The sequence below is a fragment of the Hippoglossus stenolepis genome, chromosome 20, assembly GCF_022539355.2.
Source record: "Hippoglossus stenolepis isolate QCI-W04-F060 chromosome 20, HSTE1.2, whole genome shotgun sequence".
Classification (NCBI taxonomy): domain Eukaryota; kingdom Metazoa; phylum Chordata; class Actinopteri; order Pleuronectiformes; family Pleuronectidae; genus Hippoglossus; species Hippoglossus stenolepis.
In genome coordinates, this window is record NC_061502.1 from 18,119,528 (window position 1) to 18,142,678 (window position 23,151).

Sequence of the window (23,151 nt, forward strand, 5' to 3'; positions counted from 1 at the left end):
GAACTTCACATTATTAATCTCTTGGCTCTCCGGGTCCCACTTGTTCATTCAGCTGATGGAGTTTCAACAATAACAAGCCGAGCGAGCCGCCCCCTCCGGGATCAACCCATCGTCCGGGAATACAACACTGGTGAGGAGCGCCGGCGCCGCTGTCCGACGTCCAGTTTGGATAAGAGTATCTGCTGCAGAGTGGAGCGTCACACGGTCCAGCAGAGATCTCTGATGTGACAACATGTAGGTTGAGTGTTTATCTCCATGAGAAATGATATAAAGACATGATCAGGGATGAGGAGGAAACAGGATGTGGTAATGAAGAACAGATGGATGGGGTCACACGCAGGCTACAATGTTCAATGGATGTATTTAATATATGTCATAATATATATTTATATACTGTTTATACTGCGATTGAGGATTCAGGGCAGTATTCCTACATAGTGAGCCGACTGAAAACCTGATTTACAGCCAACTTCTTAGTTTTTCTTTGGTAAAATTCTCCCAGTTGCTTGCAGAAAAGTATACGTCTAAAAAAATGCTATAAAAAAAGAAACGCCCCACCCCCCCATCAATAGCATTGCAAACAAGGACGTTATTATGTCTGGATCTGGATAAATCCACGGGTAATATGGTGGTTATGCTACATTTACTTATTGATGTTTGTTTTCGTCTTTCTCTCGCAAAATATTTCATTTGTTTGCACAAAACAGTGCAAAAGGAAATTGAAGGTTGACGTGTGAGGTTGTGTTAGCGTGTGTGCGTGCGTGCGTGTGTGTGCGTGTGTGTGTGAGGCGGCCTCGACTGAGCCGAGGAGCTCTTCACTAGTAAAACAAACATGCCACTCAAAATATACATTAATGGCCATCAGACGCTGTGAATGTTTCCAGGCCTCCGCTGCGCTCAGATCAGCCGATGACTAAACTAAAGAAGGAGCCGCTGCACAGCGACTCTCAGCAACAACAGATCATCTGTCCAAACGTGCACGTCACTGATGCGGCATGAAAAAAACCCCAGTGACTACATGTTTTTGTGTGGTTTTTGGCCTCGGAGCTCTTCATGCAAATGCTGCACATCTGTCAAGGGTCAAGTTGAGTCATGACGCGGAGAAACTTCCTCGAGGTTCAGTGATTAAGTGATTCTGCACGAATGAGAAAAATGGGTGTAGACACAGCAAACGCAATAAATAAAGTTGAGGTCTTTGTTCTCTGATCCAAAGGGTCACGGTTGTGTCTGTTGTGTTGTGTTAGTGAAAATGATTGTGTAGAGACAGCGACAGCGGGACACAATAACTGGGTAACCGTGACAGCACACATTAAATGCAACTATCAAGATGTGGAGAGTCGTGTTTTGCATTTAGAGGGAACTGCAACTCTTTGAGCTACAGAAACTTTAGATTAATTCACTTTTCCTCCTGCTGCAGAAAAACTGCTTTAGCTTTCCCTTGGAATGAAACAGGTTGGCAATCAGCACCAAATTAAGAAGTAGTTGGATGCTGTCATAAGATCGTAAAATGAAAACTAAGGGTGGAGGTGCATTAAAATTGATATCTACAATAAAGACCATGATATATGTGATCATTGTCCCCAGTTGACAACAAACCAAATCTGCCTGTAGAAGCACAAGATTTAGTTCATTTGCAGTTTTCCTCAAACTTAAACCTTCATTTGAAGTCATGTACGTGAACATAAATCTAATATTCACTCTCTTTTTGCTCCGTTTTTGGTCTCCACCAGCTCTCGAAGGTAACGTCTGGATCTTTAGCAGCTTAATGCTCCACCGTGTTAACCGGATCTTATTTTCAGTGTCTGTTTTTTACAGCTTTTATGACGCAATGAGAGCACGGAGCATAAACCCGATTGAGGCCAAACATGTAAAGAACAACAACAAAGATTACAGATGTTAAAGTGACTCAAACTTAATCATTTCATGCCAGCGGAGGCCTCCACACACATGCACCGAGGGAGCTCACGTGCACGCCCTCCCTCACATACAACCACAAACATGTATGCTCCCGTCAAATTTGAAAGATAGTTGTGAAACCCGAGCGGAAGGTGTTTTTGATTTACGCCAATAGAAGAGCGGAGAAAGGAGAGAAAGGAAACAGAGAGAGGAGGGAGGGAAATTAATATGGCCCAGAACATGACAAGAAAGGAGAGAGGGGAATACCAGGGAGGGACTCGCAGCCATTTCACCAATAACACAATATTTTTTATCACCACACTGGCTCACACACTTAACGTGTCCTTCCTTGGCTTCTGACATGTGAAATCTGAACTGTTCTGCTTTCTGGAAGGTTTAAACTTTTGCTTATTGGGTTTTACAAGGTGGAGACTCCAACACTTAATGTGCCTATGAGCTCATAATACTTTAAATGACACATGCTTTAAATACATGGGAAAACACACAGGATTCAGGCAACAGATCATCAGGACGCAGATGAAGGTGGGTTAGGGGTGTCCGCTGAAAGTCGACCCCAAATCAAATCGCCCTCCGTGAGTCGACCAACTGTAACGGAGCAAACGCACTGTGGCTGTAAATGTTTGGCTTGAAATGACCATGACACTAACTGGGATGGAAGCAGAGCTGGGCGATGGAAACGGAGCGCAGCCCAACACGAGGCAGCGTGAGGCTGGAACGGCGCTGCGTGTTTGTGTTGGCTGCTCCGTCAAAACCCAGCTCCACTGACGCCGCTGTCAGCATCCAGGCAGGAGAGACACTCTGTGCGGTCGGGTTTCATAACTGAGCTGGAACCAAGACGCCGGAATTAACTCTGAGTGCCTGCGTAGAAATGAAGAGTGCAGATAACAAGGGGGAGATAAGGCGGCGCTTGGGGTGGACGGAGGGGTCAGAACGGCTGACTCTCAGTTGATGGTGACGGTTATGTCATTATTAATTAAGCTTGAAGCACAGAAAGCCTGTTGCAAACTGCGAGTGTGGAGTTTGAAAGACTAAAAGACACTTGGAGTTACATGATGGAAATTTGAGGACTCAGTGTTTTGGGAGTTTGACCCATTTGAGAGACTGAAAGTGAAAAGATTTTGGCTTCTGCTGTACAAACCTTTTAATCTGTCTTTTTAATAATTCATGGAAGTGCAGTAATTAATGACTGGTATCGCCCTTTAATCACTTTTTGGATGAAAGTGTTGGAAAGTCTTCTTGTTGTGGAGCTCGTCTCGTTAACTGACGTCACATCACTGTGTTCACAGGAGTAAGAAACGCACCTAAACTTGGAATGTGTAACAAATCATTAAAATCTCAACTAGACTTACGTTATATATTTTGACTTGTGTATTTACATCATTCAAAATAAGTCTCTGCTACAACTTCCAGGGCAAATGAAGTATGACAAAGTAAAAAAACACTGTTAGCCAATTAGCCAGTCTGCCGTTTCACCCTTCCACTGTTTGTATTGGATCATTATGTATTATTGCCATTTCTTGCATAACATTAGTAAAACTTAAACACACGACCTCACCCGAACATAATTTGCATCTGCCATGATCCCACGCTGCTTCACGACATCTTCAAACTAGGTATTTTGTTATTGCTTTGATTAAGAGACCCCTAGTGGGCGACGTTTCATAAAGTACATTTAGCAGAATTTCTTTCTCATGATTTTATATTTGTGTCCTAGCTCTTTACATTATTCTCCAAAAAACAGATCTATCAAAAGGTCCATTTAGTAGCTGTTCTGAAGCTTTCAGTCAATTTACATGATCTGCTTCAGGAGATTATTTTACAGTTTAGCCAAATGACTGTTACCGGCCTTTGAAAGAACCGACATCTGGCGACTAACGAGACACCGTCTGATGATGACCTCATGTGTGTCGCAGTGTGTAAACTCTAATTAACATATTAAAAGTGATGCCTTTACCCTCAGTGAGCAGCTGTTACTGTTAATAACACAACGTTGTGTAGTTATTTACAACCTGTGGAGGCAACACAACGCATCCCCCATGAGGAGAGACCTCAGGCGACATTTCAATCAGCGTCTCCTGTTTCTTTAAGATTAAGAAAACAAGTCAAGTGCGGCACGAACGATGTGAATCCTCGAGGAATTAGAGAGTCGAACCAACAGGGAGATAAAAGAGGATGAAAGAAAACAAAAGGAGGCACGAGAACAGAAGAGAGGAGGATAAACATGGACGGAGATGTAAAAACTTTTCTTGGCGAAGGTGACCTTGAGCTAACGACAAACAAATGGGCAGCAGAACTAAAACTAATGACAGAGCTGAGCGGTTGGGTTTTCGTTCTGGATCCAGCGTCTAAATTTAACCCACAATTGTTTCCAGGCTCAGGAGGAGAAAAAAAAAAAAACCCACCATCCCACCCACATGCGAAGCAGCCACGAGATCGGGGGTCCCGTTCGCTTCGAGTTGCCATCAATCAGCTCGGGCCCGGTTCCCCTGCCAGCATTACATCATGAAATACCTTTTCTGATTCTAACAAGCCAGGGAAGTCATTTGGTGCGCTGGCAGCCAGAGTCGTACCAAGTCGGCACTAATCAGCTCTGGACAGATTGGAGGAAGAACATTCAGAGTTTGCTCAATACCCCGGGGTCGTAAATCCCACGGTGTAAAAATCACATTTCATGCCGGGGTTCAGTTACGTTCGAGCCCACTGCAAACATGCATTCGCTCAGACGAGCTGTTGTAAGTGATCTTTTTGCAGAACTGAGTTCCACCCAAAGGGATCGATTTCACCCGGAGTTCTCACGTTCTGGTGCTTCACTCCCAGGTTTTCCTCGCGCTCTGACCCTGGTTAGCTGAACACTACATCTCTCTTTTTTTAATAAGGCACAAGGGTCTTGTTTTGTAAATTTCATACAAAGTCCAACGTACAGGAAATATGTTATTTTGCAAAAATGCACGACACAATTATCCAGAAAGTCAAATTTTTGGCGAACGACCCAATTCTTTCACTGCAACGATAAAGTTTTGTTGAAAACCTTAACATGATATTGATCTTTTACATTTCCTGCCTGACCCAACACCAGCAGTACTCCCAATTTATCTTAATATTTAAAACAACTTAGATTCTTGCAGCTAACTTCTGTTATTCTGATAGAGATTCTTGATAAATAGCAGAAGTGGGTCTGGTTTCAGGTGGAGCGTAAACCGAGGGGAATTCGAACCGACCATACTTCTGCAACTCCTGCAATTTTTCGACGGGGCGGGGGTCACTCACAATGAGCCGGACCACCATCAGTAACCTCAACTATTCACGCAATGCTGGCGAGGTAAAATAACAGTGCTGCTGGTGATATGTTGTAGATATGCAGGTTTGCACAAACCACAGTGGAGCTAATTGATTGTGAAAAGCCGGCAATCATAGAGAAGGTCACACAATATCTTTTGGGAAAACAGTATCTGGTTGTTTCCTCACCTCCACACATCTGGCCAATCAAGGTATAAGGAAGGTGTGACTGTTTTTAGAAAGTTACAGAGAGGGGGTACGGGGATTCTGGAGATATCAACCATCTAACATGTGCTTTCCTTGGAGTGTAAAGCTGAATTTAGAGGGAGAGAACATGTTGGGAGGACATAGTAAAATGAGAGCCACAGCAAGAAACTTTAGGTTTAGGTGTCAGAGCTAAAAAGGGTGGGCCCCTTCTATAGACACTGAAATTATGCTGAAGAAAACAGAAAGACTAAAAGCTGTTTCAGCCCAGTTTGAACGAATGAGTCAAAGAGCGACACTCATCAATTGTCTCCTTTGGGAGAAGCCACCTCCTGGTTCACTTTAGCCCTCAGAGCAGCAGGCTACACACGCACCTTCAATGATGGTGAGGTTCTTCAGGCTGAGGGAGTGCTCCCAGTCCTTCAGACGGAGGTCCTCAGTGATCGTGTTGAGGATCTCCATCTCGTTCCTCAGCTGGGCCTCCGTGTGGACGTGGGTCACCCACAAACTGCTGGTGTCCTCCGTGATGTTGCTGATCTGGATCTGAGCAACAGAACGAGTGTAATTTTGTCTTCGCCGTCTTCTCAGTGATTTGATGAATAAGACAATTTGATGTGTCTGTGACGAACCTGTAAGTCCTGTATCTTCAGGTTGTGAACGCTGATGTCATTGCTGAAGGTGTGATTGACAGCTCCCACCGTCCAGTTGACGTCGTCCAGTTTCTCTCTCAGCCCGCTCACCTTCCCTGAGGTTTCCCTGAGAGAGAGAAGAGCGCAAACAAATAAACGTTCATTGAACTGTGCTGCAGTTTCACTTTTATGCTTTTGGAAGTTGAACTGCTCGTGTACCGGAGCAGGCGGTCCTGGTCTCGGAGCCAGGTGGACGCTCTCGTCACCTCCGCGATCAAGCCCGTCAGGTTTCTGCTGGCGGAGCTGCTCAGGGAGGACAACCTGTCGTCCAGCTGCACCAGGTAGCCCTCGGACTGGAGAGAGTACGCCTGGATGCTCCTGAGCTCCACCTCCACGCCCTGTACAGGAAGCAGCCAGAACTTATTCTTCATCGCTGTCATAGTATTTCACAGATAAACAAGATGCACTGTTAATATGCTGCAGGAACAAATGAAGGAAAAAATGAAAACCCTTGAAAGGGAAATGGAGCGTGTGAGCAGGGCAGACATTTCCTATCTGGAAGTGAAGTTTATTGACTTAAGGAGGAACTTTATATTAAAAAGGTTATTTCTTGAGTCACTGACTAAACATCTGTCATCGTCAAAGTGTCCTGTAACACTGTCCAGGTCTGAACTGCTGCTCTGTGTAAGCTCTTGTTCTCCGTGTTCAGTCGAACCTTGATGAGGAGCTCCAGCCTCTGCAGCCAGTCGCTGTGGTTCTGGAAGAGGTTCTCCAGTTTCCAGATGTTCTCCAGCAGGTCGGCCTGCGTGGACGCCTCGCCCAGGTTCTGCTGCAGCAGCCGAGAGCGCTCCGACATCCGGGTGACGTTCTCCATCAGCACCTCCTGTCGCTGTGAAGACACCTGGGAGCGAGAGACTAGGGCGGGGGAGGAGACAGACGGGGAGTGAGAGATTGGTTCTGGGTGTTGATTCGCTGATCCCTCAGGTGCAGCGAATCGAACATCGCTCACGATCAATCACATCTGTCAGCCTGGAGCTGGCCAGCGGATTAACACAGAGCAGATGTTTTCTGGTTGTCTGTTCCCTGCTAAATCTATTGTTTCGTTAATTTAAGACCTAAATATTTTTTATTTAAACCCAAAATGAGTTTCCAGTGTGGGCTCAGCATGAAGGTCTCTGTGCTGTTATATCAGATTGTGGTAACGATGTGTTCAGCTCGACTGATGTGGGAGTTGGCCTCCGCACGTTGCTGCTCGTCCAACACTTGCAGGAGAGAGTTTTATTTTAGGATCTGAACTATGAATTCCTCAAGATGGAATTCATGTCCATTCTCCTTTTACTACCGTTTTATCCCAGCTTACACATGGAAATATTACAAGATAGATAGATAGATAGATAGATAGATAGATAGATAGATAGATAGATAGATAGATAGAGTCATATAATTCTCTGAATTACACACTTCAGTCATTTAGCTGTGCTGACAGTGAACATGCTGCCTAAGAACCTCTTCTCCTCTTGAGGCCACTTCTTCAGTATTTTTCTATCCTCTCGACTGAGCCCGACGAGAAGAGGCTCTTCTGGTTCGTGTTATGTTGGAAGCGGGTTGCGCGGTAACGGCTCGATAGCCCGAGAGATATTTTGAAACCAGATCCTCAGCGTTACGCCATGACGACATCCCCTCGGCAGGACAGCAGGGACCAATGTGTGCGTAATAAAACAAAACAAAGAAGGGACGACTTGGGAAACGAGAGGAAGCAGATAATTCGCCCCACACATGCTCTTTGAAACACTGATGCCACAGCTCAGTGCTGCACAGGCTGAGTGTTTCTGTTTCCACGTATCTGAAGAGAGTTTAAATCTCAAAGTGTGTGTGTGTGTGTGTGTGTGTGTGTGTGTGTGTGTGTGTGTGTGTGTGTGTGTGTGTGTGTGTGTGTGTGTGTGTGTGTGTGTGTGTGTGTGTGTGTGTGTGTGTGTGTGTGTGTGTGTGTGTCGGGGTCTGAGCCAAGAACGTTCCGCATGACCTCAGAGCAAGAAAAGTGCCACAAAGCCACAGAGCTGCAAACAAATCATCTAAATTCCCACCTATTACATGTGTTAGGTTTATCCCTAATGACCTGAAACACTAAATAAGCAGAAATCTCTCCACTACACAGGGAGCTTAATTGCTAAATGATGGTTTGTCAGCGGTGGTTCATGGGTTTCTTTTTTTTCCAGGAGAACACACACACATGTATTTAAGATCAACCAGAGCCTGATAGAACGGGGAGAATCGACTTATGGCTGAATCTCCATGGCAACAATATTTTAATATCAAGAGTATTTCTTCTAAATGGGACAAATGAGAATAATATTGGATATTTGGAAATGTAGAAACATCCTTTTATCAGTGATCTTGAGAAATCCGCCTCTCACCTGTAAAAATGAATCAGGCATTTGTTTTTCTCGCTGTTGTGGTGAATCTTATTTATTGGGTAGAAATGAAATGAAACCAAGGAAACATCAGAGCTTGATGAAAGTGTGGAATGAACTCGAAAGCAGCAACTAACTACATCAATACCACAATTCTGTCAAAGATAATCTTGTGAGGATTGTTTGAGGATTACGAATGAAGTGTCGATACAGAGGTCAGCGTTAATGGAATCCATGAACTGTTTCCAAACCGCGGTGTGTTTTAAGGTTTAAGGTGCAGAATTACACTTCTTCACCACAGACAGTTTGAGGTCGGTAGGTTCTCACGGTTCAGAAAAAAAACAACTGTGTCTTCAGAGCAAAGACACGTTAACTTAAAAATTTGTTGCCAGAACACATTTGGACAGATTTTCTGAATTTTGTTGCCCTCTCTTTTACAATTTACTGGATATAAAAATCCGTAGAGCCAGATGAAGTTTAAAGATGAAGATTTACTCATAAATGTCAAGAATTCATAGTTTTATCCGAAAGAAACTAGACACCCATGTAGCCGCTGCTCCTCTTCCTCAGTCTGTTGGGATGCAGCTGGAAATGTGAAGCTTTGCGTTTTGTGAGTTGCAGATGAGTTCGGGGAGAATTCGACTGAAAGACGAGCTTCATGCCTGATAAATCTATTTCAAACCTGGGAAATGGGAAAGTTATTTCTCGTCTTTTCCGTCCCCCTCCTATTCTTTCCTCTCCCTCACACGGACAATGCACAACAATATAAACTCTCACACAGTGGCATGGCAACATCGTTCAAAACAGACTAATCCAAAATTCACAGCTTCACGGTGTCAGAATTCTTCACTGGAGAAGAGGACACTTTATCCCTTCACATATAAAGTGGTGTTTTCCAGGAGAACAGGCCAGGACGACAGCTGGATGTCAGTGTGTCATCAGAATGAGATTCTGCTTTAATGTTTCACTCACACTGACTCTTTATCCAGTGAGCACTTCACTCATAATGAAGAGTATCAGGGCATTTTTGCATTTTGCATTTCAGGAACAAGGACCAGACCTGCTTTAAAATAACCAAAACATAGACTATGTTCATCTCCCGACTTGGATAAAAATAAACTAAACATTAAACAAAAGTTAACCGTTATCCTAAAACCAAGTCGTTGAACAGAAAACAGTGTTTCCTGACCTCATAACAAAATACTGTCACAATGTTGCATGTGTGTAACAGACACACACACACACACACTGTGACACAGACAGACAAGCTGGACAGTGTCACGGTCGGGGCAGAGAGGAGACAGAGGGCTGTGGGTGAAGCCAAAACCAACATGGTGTTGTTCATTTATCTCCTTATCTGCAGTCTGAGCCTGTGTGTGTGTGTGTGTGTGTGTGTGTGTGTGTGTGTGTGTGTGTGTGTGTGTGTGTGTGTGTGTGTGTGCACATGTCTATCTATAGTTGTGAGGGCCAATTTTGACGTTGTGAGGACATTTTGGCTGGTCCTCACAAATTCAATGGGCTGTTTGGTGTTAGGGTTATAGAAAGAAGTGCGTGTGTGTGTGTGTGTGTGTGTGTGTGTGTGTGTGTGTGTGTGTGTGTGTGTGTGTGTGTACTAGAAGTAGATAAAAGACGGCAGTTTTGACGTAAAACCATCACAACAAGGTAAACAAGATAATGTCGTTCATCTCTCAAACAATTTAAATGTTTGAGGCTCAGATTTGAAATTTCAATCTCATGTTTTTTACTGAATGCAAATTCGTCACATAACCCCCCCCCCCTTCATTTATAGAACCGTTTCCCTGTTGCCTGTTTTATATAGTTTATACAAAGGCTAAACGATAGCGCTAGCGGTCGCAGTATCTGTAACGGTGTGTTTACGATCTCACTGCAGCTGACGAGGACCAACAATAACATTTCGAGAGCTATTTGGAAGCCACATCAACTTTGATTGGGTCAATTTGAGCTGCTTTGTGTACTGAGGAGAAGAAAACGGGGCCGAGTCAGTTTAAACCTTGACCTCACCACAGTTGTGTCTCTCTGAAACTCACAATACGACTGAAAAGAATGTAAACTCTCATCCAGCCTTCATCTTGTCCTATACCCAACTATAAATCAACCCTCTGCGTATTTTAACCACTGAAAACATTGTGTCCTCACAGTGTCTTTCATCAGCGGACCTCCACGAAGGAGTCGGCCATGTCTGCGAGGTGATGGGGAGCCTCAGACGGCCTCCTCCTGACCTCCTCACCTCCACACGGACATCCATCTGAGAGGGAATCTAAGTGACTGATATGGAGAAGGTGTTGACGTGACTTCAACCAGAACACCTTGCTGGAATCAAGCTTCAGCAAACACGAGCCAGGTGTTGAAACGGAGATTCCAAATAAAATGTCAAACATGATGATGAGGTGAGTAGATCCCGGTCTTCAAAGGCTGTGAAGCATTAAAATGAAATATTATTCTAGCTTTGATGCTTGTTGCGGTTTCTGTTAAAGAAAGTTCTGGGTCCACCCCCTGAACCAGATCCTCATGCCCCACCCTTCCTGGTTCAGTAGTTTTTGCTTAATCCTGCTAACAAAACAAACTTACTGGAAAAAACAAGGACTTGACCATCAGAAAAAATGTATTGGCCGTGTACTCTGATTTTTCTGTTTGGTCTATGTACCATCTGCTAACATAAAGGAGGCGGGGGTTATGATCTATAATGCAGCCAGCCACCAGGGGGCGACCGAGATGATTTGGCTTCACTTTTGAGGGGCCGTCATTACATCTATCTTTATGTACAGTCTGTGTAAAGTCTGTGTATCGTCCATAACAAATACGCTACTTATTCTTTTGTGAGTAACTTTTGCCGAAAACCTTTTAAATGAAACTATATATGTGTTGGACACGTTTTAAAAGATTCAGTTACAATGAGTGAGAGGGTCAGACATTAGCTCAGCGGTGCGGAGGTGGACGAACAGGTGGACTGAGCTGGAGTGTCTTCAACATTTGCAGACGGATATAAAGTGACTCTAAAACACAAATTCAGTTCATTGAGCAGCCAGAGATGAAAGTGATCCGACTGTGGAGGCAGAAACATGAAAAAAACAGCTACTTTACACTGTCACATTTTTTGACGGCGGCCGTTTTTCAATCTCCCTCTCGTAATAAAACAGTCCAATATGGACACCACAGCTGTCGCAGCGCTGTGTTCTGTGTGTTTGTAAGTGAGAGAAACAGTGAGAGAAACAGTGAGAGACCACCGCTTCCCAGCAGACAGAAACTGAACAACACCCTCCGGCTCTTTGAAGGGACGCCAGCAGCAGGACGGAGGGAAGGAACTCAAGAAGAAAGAGTCTTTTTGTGAACGGCAGACCTGAAAGTCTTCCAGCGGCGAACGAGGGGTGAAATTACAGGATCTTAAAGTGTAAGAGGGGAACAATGTGCTTTCTTTGACATCACATCAAAACGAAGCAGTGAGGTGGATTTAAAATGGACGACTACGAGAGGTTAGATTCATATCAGCTGTCAAACTCAACGACCACCTGCGGGTTCAGGGATAAAATGTGCGTGAGATAAAGATTTAATTGGATTATTGCAAGTTAGCGTCGTGGGATGAAGTCGCCTTGTCGGAGTCCCACCGATCCATGTGCTCGACCAATCAAGGATCAGCTGTCAATCATAATGTTTCGGGCCTGTTTTTATAGCATCAATTAAGTAATTAAAACCAAACCTTAAGGGAAATTTAACACTTAAATAAACACCAGTGTGATAAGAAGTACCTAAAACAACTTTATTTAGTCCCATCTGCTAACATGGAGGAGACACGCGCTAAATTATACATCTGTTAGTAAATAAAGCACTTATTTTGAAAGGTACGATGTTTGAAGAAGTTTAATTGTGTAGGATTGTAATTCTATGAGACAACGGTTTGTGTTACCAACAAGTTTCCTGTTCACAAACACAGCAGACATGTGTCTATCTTGCTTTGCCTTTTTCGAGTAAACTCCAGTTGTAATTTCACAACCTTTCCTGGTAACAGCCGTTGAGTTGTTATTTCTCAGCAGTTTACCGTTACCACGCTAAACCAATACCCGGCAACACACATCATATATCAGATCAACTTCTCGTCAGGCAGGAAACGTCACAGCTCAATTATCCGTGTTTGTGCTTCTTGCTCTTCCTGCATCACTGCCCTGTTTGTGTTGACTCTGAACCAGCTTTGTGGAAACAGGATTGGAATCAACCCGCACGGTCGGTCGCCACAATAAAACAAACACACCGCGCACTGGACAACACGATACACAAACTACAAACCCGCAACGGACACAAGATCCCACAGGAGTCCAGCTGCAGGGAAAGATGTGAGCGATAGTTGAGTTTGTTTTCACTGTGCTCAGAACCAGAGGGAGAAAAGATAAATGTATTAAACAGAGGACGACTGGAGAAATAAAGTATTTTATCAGTGTTATCAAAGACTTTCTGCCTGTTTGTGGCGTCTCTACGTCATAAGACATCCTAACCAAACAGATACTGCAAGAGATCTCTTTGAGAAAGACTTTTTCTGGTCTTGTGTAAGTATAGATAAGATAAGATGGACCTTTATTGGCACAAAACAGCAGGACAACAGCTCAAAGCAGCAGCACAAGGGGAATCATGCTCTGAGTAATTATATATTTACATTTACTTCATATTAAAAACTTCTTTCCAGCAGCAGAATGAAGCGTTTTCCATAAATACACCTACTGTACGCTAACTACTTAGCATCAGTCAAAATGAGCAACTAGCCTATAGGGCTAAAGCTGAACATCTTGTAGGGAAGGAGCCAGATATTTTCTTCAGGAGTTGGCGGAGACCAAAACAGAGATAAAGGTTTAAAGAATATTGGAAATCTATTCATCAGGTGGATGTAAACAACTGTAAAATAATGTAAATAATGTAAATACTGCTAAATAGGCAATTAGTTGCTAACAATCAAAAATAATAATGAATGTAGATGATAAAAGCCGGATAATGGTCAACATGCCAAACCTCATCAGTAAAGAAATAAACACCAAAGAGGTCGAGGGCGGAATAGAAAGAAGAAACATGGTTTTAATTAAAAACAAACCACTGACATCTAATACAAGCCTTACATGATCTCCACTCATCTAACATGTGCTATTAATAATTAGGCTGTGGTTTATTGATGTTTAGAATCTTTGAAATGTGGCTCAAGACGATAGATACAACTATTTTGTTTTGTTTCACTAGTCACACGCAGACTACGTGTTTGGTGAAGAACCCACGCTCGCATCCACGCACGCAAACCCACTCACGCATAACTGCTGTCGTGGGTTAACACCCGCTCATCGCCATTTACGCGAAACCTCGTTGTGCAACTGTGGACACAAATTTATTACTGCAAAACCAAATCACACTATGAGAATATATTCGCCAAATGGAGACTTGTTGACTTTTGGTTTAAACTGGAGATGCAACTCTGCTGCAGATGAAAACCTGTATTTGTGCGTTTTATAGAAGGTTAAATACAACAGTGTCTGCGCTGAGTTGTGTGTGAGCGTCTGTCGGGGGGGTGGCCGCACGTTGAGTTCATCCAGCTGTAACTCAGCGGCAGGAATGTCAAAATGAAGTGACAGCGGTGGCGGTGGTGGGGTTTGTTTGATTTAGAAGCGTGGACCGTGTCTGATGTAGCAGACTTCAAAGTGAGGCTCGTGCTGTGAGGCTGAATGACTTAATAGGTGTGTGTGTGTGTCTGTGTGTGTGTGTGTGTGTGTGTGTGTGTGTGTGTGTGTGTGTGTGTGTGTGAGTGTCCTGTTGAGTTGGCTGTGTCTCTACTGGAGTGATGTCTGTGGTTTCAATGATTTAAATGAATGGAATCATCCGACTCTCACCATCAATCAAGTCTAAGGTCCTTCAACAATATTCAATAAAATATACTAGTTATGACGTGTAACTAAGTTTTGGGGGATTTCTTTGTGGATTCAAGATTCATTTTGTTAAATGATTTAGTATCTGGCCTCATTCACCAAAATAAAAGCACTGGATTGGAATTTGCTGTAATTGCCAAAACAAATGTGTCTTAAAGTTTTGAAAGGACATCAACAAAATCCCAATCAATCAAATTTTATGTTTATAGCCCATAGTCAGAAATCAAAGTTTTTCCTCATAGTGCTTAACAAGGAGCGACATCCTCTGTTCTTAACCCTCACAACGGAAAATACTAAAACATGTGTATGCTTAAATATATAGAAAAACAAAAAAGCCTGCCCTGTACTTTCAGCTAGGATCATTTAAAACATACATTTACTGACTATTGAATAGAACTATAACTTTTCAACACTTCTAATATTGAATTAACCACCGTGTTGCCCTCAGTACTTCCTCTCTGAGTTGCCTTTTATTCACACACTGACACATTTTCCTCCACAGAACTGTGTCGTCCCCTGTTGGCACCAAAGCTGCAGAATTGAATCACCTGACTCTGGTTTACAGCTTCTATAAAGTACACATAAGTGACACATTAGCATAAACAAAGCTGTTAAAGCTGTTCCGTTTCAGTCATGAAATCTTCACATGCTTTTGCCTTAACTGGTTTTTAGATGAAGCAACTTTAAACACAGCAATAATATTTCATATTCGCAGCTACAGTAGAACATTTTGATTAATAAGGGCTGTCAACACGTCGTAGTTTAATGTTGCTACATGTTACGACATATTTCACAGAAAAGAACTGCATCTCTTTCGAGTATTTCAACTCAATTTTATTTCTATGACAAGATCATTACAGAATTATGGAGACAAAGATGCGAGATGAGATGAAGATGCCTGATCCCTATTTTCTCCCCACACAGGCCACAGAGCAGCAAAGTCTTTTTTAGGAAATCGAATCCTAAAGCTTTTTCCTTACATTTCATTTATTTATTCGCTTTTGTTCCGAGTTGTCCTGCAGCCAAACACAGTCGGACACTAACGGCCTCCGAGCACTGAGACGCCAGCACTCATAATTCTGTATTGTGCGCTGCTTAGGACTTCACTGAGCTCCAGCAACATAATTACACAGATCAAACCACCCTATGGTGTGTGTGTGTGTGTGTGTGTGTGTGTGTGTGTGTGTGTGTGTGTGTGTGTGTGTGTGTGTGTGTGTGCCAGCCCAGAGTCTTTGAAATCTGTTGTTGTCTAATTAGTCTGCTAATGAAACAGAGGGGGAAAAAAGTGTTGAAAGGACTAATTTGGGCGCCTGCTATCGAGCTTTCACCTCCCCGGAGCTTTAACCTCCCCTCTGCTGCAGATTTATAAAATCACTGTGGCTGTTTTATGGAGAGGTGCATCGGTGAGGCCTGCTGCTTTTATTTGTGTTGGACTTATTCGCACACAGCAGTGTAGCACTTTATTGAATCCCATCACCTTATTCGGCTTGAGGCTGAACTGAATCTGTGACGTTCTCCGTGTTTACACCTTATTCTCTGAGAGTTCTTCGGGCAGGGGTTGTTGGCGGGCTATGATTTAATTTTATTCAAGGAGAATTCAGTGCCAATCCTCCATGTAAACCATTTCATACGTTAAAGGAGACATATTCTGCTCATATTCAGGTTTGTAATTTATTATTTGTGTTACTTGAAAATGTTCACGTGCTCTCTTTCCTCAAACTGTTCATTGCTGCAGCTCCTCTTTTCAGCCTCTGTCTGAAACACTTGGATTAAGCCCCTGTCTCTTTAAGGCCCCCCTCCTCTGCTCTGATTGGCCAGTTGACCCACTCTGTTGTGATTGGTCAGCTGCTTCCAGCGCGTGTAAGAAATGTCGGGCTCCTCTTTCGCTTAACCTGCTTACGAGCTTTGGGCTTTTTAACTTTGTATAGAACTTTTACATTTACAACAACACCTAAGTTCTTACACAAAAACACCTATATAACTTATGTCACCACATAAGCTGTATATATATATATATATGTATAAAGGCATACTAGTACCTCCTTATATAAGATAAAGAGTAGTGTGAAAAGTATTTAACATAGCCAGGACTAGGCAGCTCTGTGAGGCTGTACTCAGGCAGCCGATCAAAGGCGGGGACATTAATGTTTGCACCAACTTCCATGACAACAAGTCCAATATTTGCTCTGAGGTTTCACTTAAAATCACTATTGTCGAGCTTAACGTTGGTGCGAGGAGCGAAAGTCAGGGGATCACTGAAGTCAATGGGAAACATCGTCAAGGAAACAAGGAGATCAGGACAAGATTTCACCGCAATCATCCAAGTGGTGGACTGATCCTAATCATCCAGTCATGCTGCTAGCTTTGCTAAAAATAGCAACACGACACATTTTTCCCATCCACACATACTTTGGAACTACAACACAAGTTTCAATCCAGTTATTACACAAAGATTTTAGTCAGAAATATAAAATCCAAATTGTTTAAAGGTCCATTAGTTGGATTCAAGCAAAAACTAAAGGTTTTTACTAAATGGGAAAAAATCCACATTCTCGTCGATTCCACTTCGAGAGATGTTTTTGAATTTGTCGAGATGTTGTTGCTCTCCGACGTCAGCGAGGCTGAATCGGTTTCATGCTGCAGATTAAACCAAGAAACCGAGACGTATGAAGAGCAATGCGCCCTTTAATGGTTGGTTACGCAACCACACAACAATGACGACACCACTTGGTAACGATTACTGCAGAATTTCTCATCGACTGAAATGCATTTCTGCCTCAAGGCGACGTTCACATTCAATTATTTGCAACACAGAAGAAGCAGCAAGACAAAGTGCGAGAGCATCAGAAAGAGAAGTAGGTCTGGTCCAATTAGCGTTGACATGTTAATGACCTGCGTTTGACTGCATGAATGAGGCTGTCTGCTGACTTTTGGGACTCTTGTTGTTGAGGAACTAAGGGCTGACTTCTCTCTACGTCTTTCCGTGTGTGCATGTGTGTGCGCACGCCTCTTATGACGGACTCCCACTGGGGAAGCTGGACCTTCTCCAGACCCTTTTCTTCAGAGAGAATCACAACCACAGCGCAGAAACTCATTAGAAAAGGCTTTATGCTCTCAGCCTCAGCTCAGGGGCCCTGGGACATTGTGCACATACAACATACATGTCGTCCTGTGTGTGTGTGTGTGTGTCTCTTCTGGCACATGCTCTTAGCCCTGATTCACTCTCCCGCAGACGATGCGTGTTGGAGGAAGACATGTTTTACCCGTGTCGAACATTAACACACTGAGATCAGAAGCATCTCATCATCCGCAGAGAAAATGACGATTGTTTTCACAAGGGTGTGGTTGAATACCTTTAAAGTTCTGGCTCTAAAGTGGTTTTTAGGAGTGGCACTTTGCGGTGTCACATTTACCTACTTAAAGCTTTTCTAAAGACAAACTTAGCCAGACACATATGGTCCAGATTTTAAAGCAGGTTTTTATCTTGTATCATGTTGTAAAAGAGGGCGTTCGTTCTCAAACAACCTCAAAAGGAGCTTAAGTAATCTAAAGCTTGCGGTTGCGGTAAAGTTCGTCTTCCTTTGTTTTTCTTATCGTCAGGAGTGATGCGTTCCTCGACAGCGTCCCACAGACCCAAACTGTTTTCAGATAAGAACTCGGGAAAATGGGTCCGAACATAGACTTTGTCTTTCACCTATGAGGAACAAAGCAGTAGATTCTCCACTAACATTTCCAGAGCACACAGACGAGGGGGGGCATCGACAAAAACACTTGAGTCTCATCATCTTTCCAAGTTCACATCCTCGTCTTCAATGTGTACGTCTCCTCTTTCTCATCATGAGATATTTTTATCTTTCCAGTTTTGCATCCAACGCTTGTTAAAAATGTCCAGAACAACTGACTCAGACATTGGAGTTCGAACATATGCCCCTCTGGAGAGTTTCAGGAAACTATCCAGACTTCAGTGTATGTCTGAGAGTTAAAACTCCATGACTAGACCTTTCTTTCTTGGAGCGTCTTTACTTATAATGCTGTATTAGAAACATAATCTTCAGAAAGTGATGTTAGCAACATCAAATCAACAGTCCTGGTAAAGTACCTAAAAACTGGTGCCTGTGGAAATACTCTAATCAGACGTTCACAAGTTGATAAAGGACCTTTGTGAAGACTGTGCCAGTAGCATCAAAATGTTTAACTGGGACCAAGTGCGGGTTTTACAAAATGGTCTATAAACAATCTGGCTGCCTTTTTAGAGCCAAAATAAAATTTAGCTGCAGCAGGAAAAGTTGATGTAAAACATGGACACAATTACCATAACAAATCCATGACCAAACCAAGTTATAACAAACGGCCAGAGACCAAAATAAACCAGGGCTGTTTCCTTCTGCCCATCGCCGCTTGGCAATAACATGCCTGTTACCTACGGTATCACAGAAAAGACACAAACAAACTCTTGTTGGAAGATTTCATGGCTTAAAAGAAGAATAACAAATCTACCCTCATGTTTTCCAGCAATTAACTGGCTGAGGAAAGGAGGAGCGCCGTGCCAGAGCTGTGAGCTGCATGTTTGCTCCGACTGGAAAACATGACTCAGCTGCACCTACAGTGTAAGTTAAACACAGGGATATAGGCTGCATTTCTAGATTTGCAGCACATGGGAGGAGAATAACACATGGCTGACGTCTTCCATCAGGCACTACAGCGCGGGTAGAAACCACAGTGTACAACTGGCAGGTGGATGTAAATCATCATCCACCAGAATAGTCCAGCTCTCTGGTATTTTGCCTGTTATCAGACGACTAGATCCTCAACCAGCTCGTAAACAGGGATATAAAAAGGTGTAAATCTTTCTTAAACCTCGTGTCCTGAACCCCCAGGTGTTTATCAGTCTAGGCGCTGGTCTGTGAGGACCTTAAATGGGCCTATGTAGATGTGTTTGTTTGGGGCGTTTGACACAACCTGCTATTTCAACCCACTCCAGATGTAGAACAAGATATTTGTTGCAGCGTCTGGCCAGAACGCAATGAAAACCATCCCACGTCTTCACACGGTTCTTCCGCCCCAACATTTGCATCTGTTAAAATAAAACTACAGAGAAAGAAGAGGAAATAATCAGTGTTGCAAAGTTAAATCCTACATAGATAGATGATAGATATTAGTTCGACAAATGTGCTGCTGTGCTACGAGGCAAAATAAAGAGTTTTATTAGGAGTGCACGTGCATTTTGCGTGAGTCAACGATGAAAGTCAATGGTGCATGTAACTACACTCATGTGTAACCTTTTTGTGTGATTATAACTGAGGCTTTAAGGGCAAAATTGAATCATAAAATGTTTATATTATCAATGGATTGAATAACGATGCGTAAAGATGAACTGGAAGTGATGAACCAACAGGTAACAATCACCCGGCTGATGATTCTCGGAACTCTTCAGGCATTTTGAGCTCTTTGTTTTGGTTTGTGGGCCCAAAACTTCACTGTTAGTTCAATGTCAGTGAACTAACAAATTTCCAGCAACAGTAGAAAAATGATTTTAAGATGCCATTATGTCCAAGTGTCAACTCTTACAGATCATCTTAAAATTGATCTTTCCCTGCATCTTTGTCCATTTATGGTTACAGGTTCCCAGATGTTATTTTTGTATATATTAAGGGAACTTTTATTACCTTTTAAATTTGCAAAGTATGTTGTTTCTGTGTATGTCAGACTTTTCGAAACACGTCGATGTGGTAACCCCTCATTTGTCTTCACCAGTTGGAGATGTCCAATTGTTTGAAATGCACTTTTGCCTTCATGCTGATTTCCTGTCTCTATCTGTGACGTGAGGGAAATTTTGCAAAGCATCATCCACGTTTTTCGTATCACAACCCTATTTCCACACTGGTTATACAAAGAAAACTTAGTACAGTCAAATCTCTCTCACCTACTCTTCTTGTCCTGAACGCAGTCATGTTTTTCAGCCTCTTATCTGCGAACTAAGGCATTGTAATACTTTGGATATACAGAGAAAACATGTGAAAGATCCATCCATCTATTATCTACCCCTTATTATCCTTGGAAGGGGATGTGGGGGCTACACCCCGGACAGGTTGCCAGTTTATCACCGGGATGAAAGAGCTCAGGAGTTTAAAAAAATAAATAAAGGCGAATTACTGCTGCTGAAGTTTTGGCATTAATGAGGAGACAACAGAAAACTGCGCATCTGTTTTCTTTTTAGTTCGAGCGTCACATGTGATATGGGCCAATCAACTGCACCCGAGCAGAGGTGTGTGCATGTGTGTGTGTGTGTGTGTGTGTGAGAGCATCTCGTCGTTGCGTCACAGTTTCACGAGTTTGAGTTTCTGATGATTAAAACATGTTTGGACGTAAACGTGAGCACAGTAGAGGAGTGACATCAGTTTCCCTTTGGAACAAGCAACAACCGGTTCTTTTTTTATTTTTTATATCAATCTTAACCTAACATGGCCCTCGTTGTTACGTGGTACCACATGGGAACCATTACAAAAGGAGTCTGGGAGCAGGTCCGAAATGCATCAATCAAAATTAATTGAGAAAACAATCATCCAGCTGTTGTTGGGGAAAAATCCACAAAGCTTTTAAAATCAGATTTTTATTCATACTACGAGATTTTTAGTTAGTTCAAAAAACCTCCGGCCAAGGCCCAAGAGTTCCCACAGATTAAATTAAGAAGCATCACACATTCAAAAATATCGGTCCCCTAAATATCGGTCCCCAGAAATGTCCAAAAAGACCCAATTCTGCAATGTTGAAGAAAGTGAAAAATATTCCCTGGATCTGCTCCTCCCAAAAATGTATGTGCCTCCACCAAGTTTCATTGAAATCCAATATGTAAAAAATGGACAGGGGTGATACCAAACTTAAACCCATCACCCAAAGAATATTGATTTATTAGAAATGGACAAACTTTCAGCTCCGTCACTTCCACGCACTAAGAAAGAGAACGGACATGCAATCTGTGTGTCAGCAAATCAATAGAAACATGTCTGCAAACCTCAAGGCTCATGAGAGGTCAAGAAAGAGCCTGATACTTTGAGTCCATACATGGGTGGAGTCGGGTCGGTCCACAGAGTTCTGGGTAAACAAACAAACGTCTCTTGCCACCATTAGTTGGTTATCGAGTGACGACACACGTCTCTTAAGTAACGGCCCCTCTCTTCTTGAGCTACGGCCAAAACAAGCCACTGCAAAAAGACAAAAGTTTCTCCAGCAGGCGCCGCTGAGATGATAAAAGTCTGGGTTGTGACTCACAGACATTAAGGAGCAGACGCTTATATCATGAGAACCGAACATGTGACCTTTCGATTAGGGACCAGATCTCTGTGCTGCTGATCAGAGCTGACGTGGCTCTATTAGCTTGTAGCGCTAACGGAGCGATAAGGCAGCTCTTCACCTCCTGATGACTGGAGCAGGATTCATCCTCCGCCCTTCAGATCTTATCCACCTCCGTTTCTGTTTTTCACTCTCCCCTCTCTCACTTGTCCAAAACTATAAGATTTAGGAGCCGTTGCGCTGACACAGAAAATACTATATCATACTTATCACGTCATGGGTGCAGATGTGTTCGGGCTGAGTTCAGATGAGGCCTCGCAATTATGCTGTGAAATATGGATGCGTGTGTGAAGGCATGGGAATCATTCGTAACCATGAGATTGGGAGGAGGCCAACATAAGAGCTGGAAAAAGCTAAAGAAGTCAAGAGAGAATTCAAACAAAAAGCAAAAAAGGGTTGAATCCGTGTTCACGTAGGAAAACTGGCAGCCGCTGCATGCGACTGTGTTCCCGCGTGCACTCGCATCATATGAATGTTTGCGTGCGCGAGCGGCAGCGGGGGCCTCCCCTGAAGTGACGCTGGAGCCACTTAGCTTTGGGATGGCTGGCAGGGAATTTAAGAGAGTCTTGCTGAAAAGCTCAGTTTGATTGCTTCTTCTAAAACAACCTCATCTAAAAGCCTTAAATAACCGAATACCTCTGTGACGACAACAGACCCGTTCCAAGCTCTTAACGGCATCTCTGTGCCTGGGAATACACACACGGCCACAGCCGGTTAATGGCATCAGCCGTGTGGCTACGGCTCGGAGGGAGAGAGAAGAGGTCTTGAAATGAAATTAGGATTAGTGAGAGCAGTCGATTCCTTCAGGATCCTGCTGGTCTGAGGCCAGACAGCTCTTAAACCTGTTTCTGGGTCCATCACTTCTTTCTCTAACTCTATCGTCCCTCGTTTTTTTTCTGCCTCTTCTCCCTCCGTCTTTATCAAGCTCTCTTTGTCTTCCTCTCCCCAAATAAGAGGGTGGATATTTACAAGGAGGCAGAGGGAGGGTTCGCAAAAGGTAACGGCCATAAAGTTTGACTCACACACACACAAACCCACACACACACACACACACACACTGAGGCTACTGTGGCATCGTGCCAGGGTTTTTCTAAATCAACCAGGAGAAGCAGGATCTGCAGCAGCGTAAACTCTGAAAACGTGGAATTTATGACGGCACTGTGTGATATGCTGAAGCTCATTTTCATAACTCGCACGTCCAAATTTCCACATTACAGTTTAGGTTATACTTTTTGCCAATCACTGAGACATGGGATGTTGGAGAGACATAATGTTGATGCCTCCAAATCCACCACTGGAAGTAGGAATCGGACGGTGGCCAAGGGAAATGTTTTGGTGGGTGAGCGAATGACTTCTTTCCCCACATCATTGCATAATGTGGTGATGATTGGCTCCAGAGTCGGGCACGAGCTCCTCATGAGATCAGACCTACAACACAGCTTTAGCCTCAGG

The 23,151-nt window shown here is 43.3% G+C and overlaps 1 protein-coding gene across 1 annotated transcript in view; it reads right to left on the reverse strand.

Annotated features, from left to right (window-relative positions):
- scara5 (scavenger receptor class A, member 5 (putative)) overlaps positions 1-23,151 on the reverse strand; it is a 52,829-nt gene that overhangs the window by 19,071 nt on the left and 10,607 nt on the right. Inside the window, exons 4-7 of the mRNA XM_035143714.2 lie at positions 6,742-6,941; positions 6,246-6,424; positions 6,027-6,153; positions 5,772-5,940 (exon numbers count right to left, since the gene is read on the reverse strand). Coding sequence (XP_034999605.1) covers positions 5,772-5,940; positions 6,027-6,153; positions 6,246-6,424; positions 6,742-6,941 — 675 coding nt within the window. The remainder of the gene's footprint in view (positions 1-5,771; positions 5,941-6,026; positions 6,154-6,245; positions 6,425-6,741; positions 6,942-23,151) is intronic.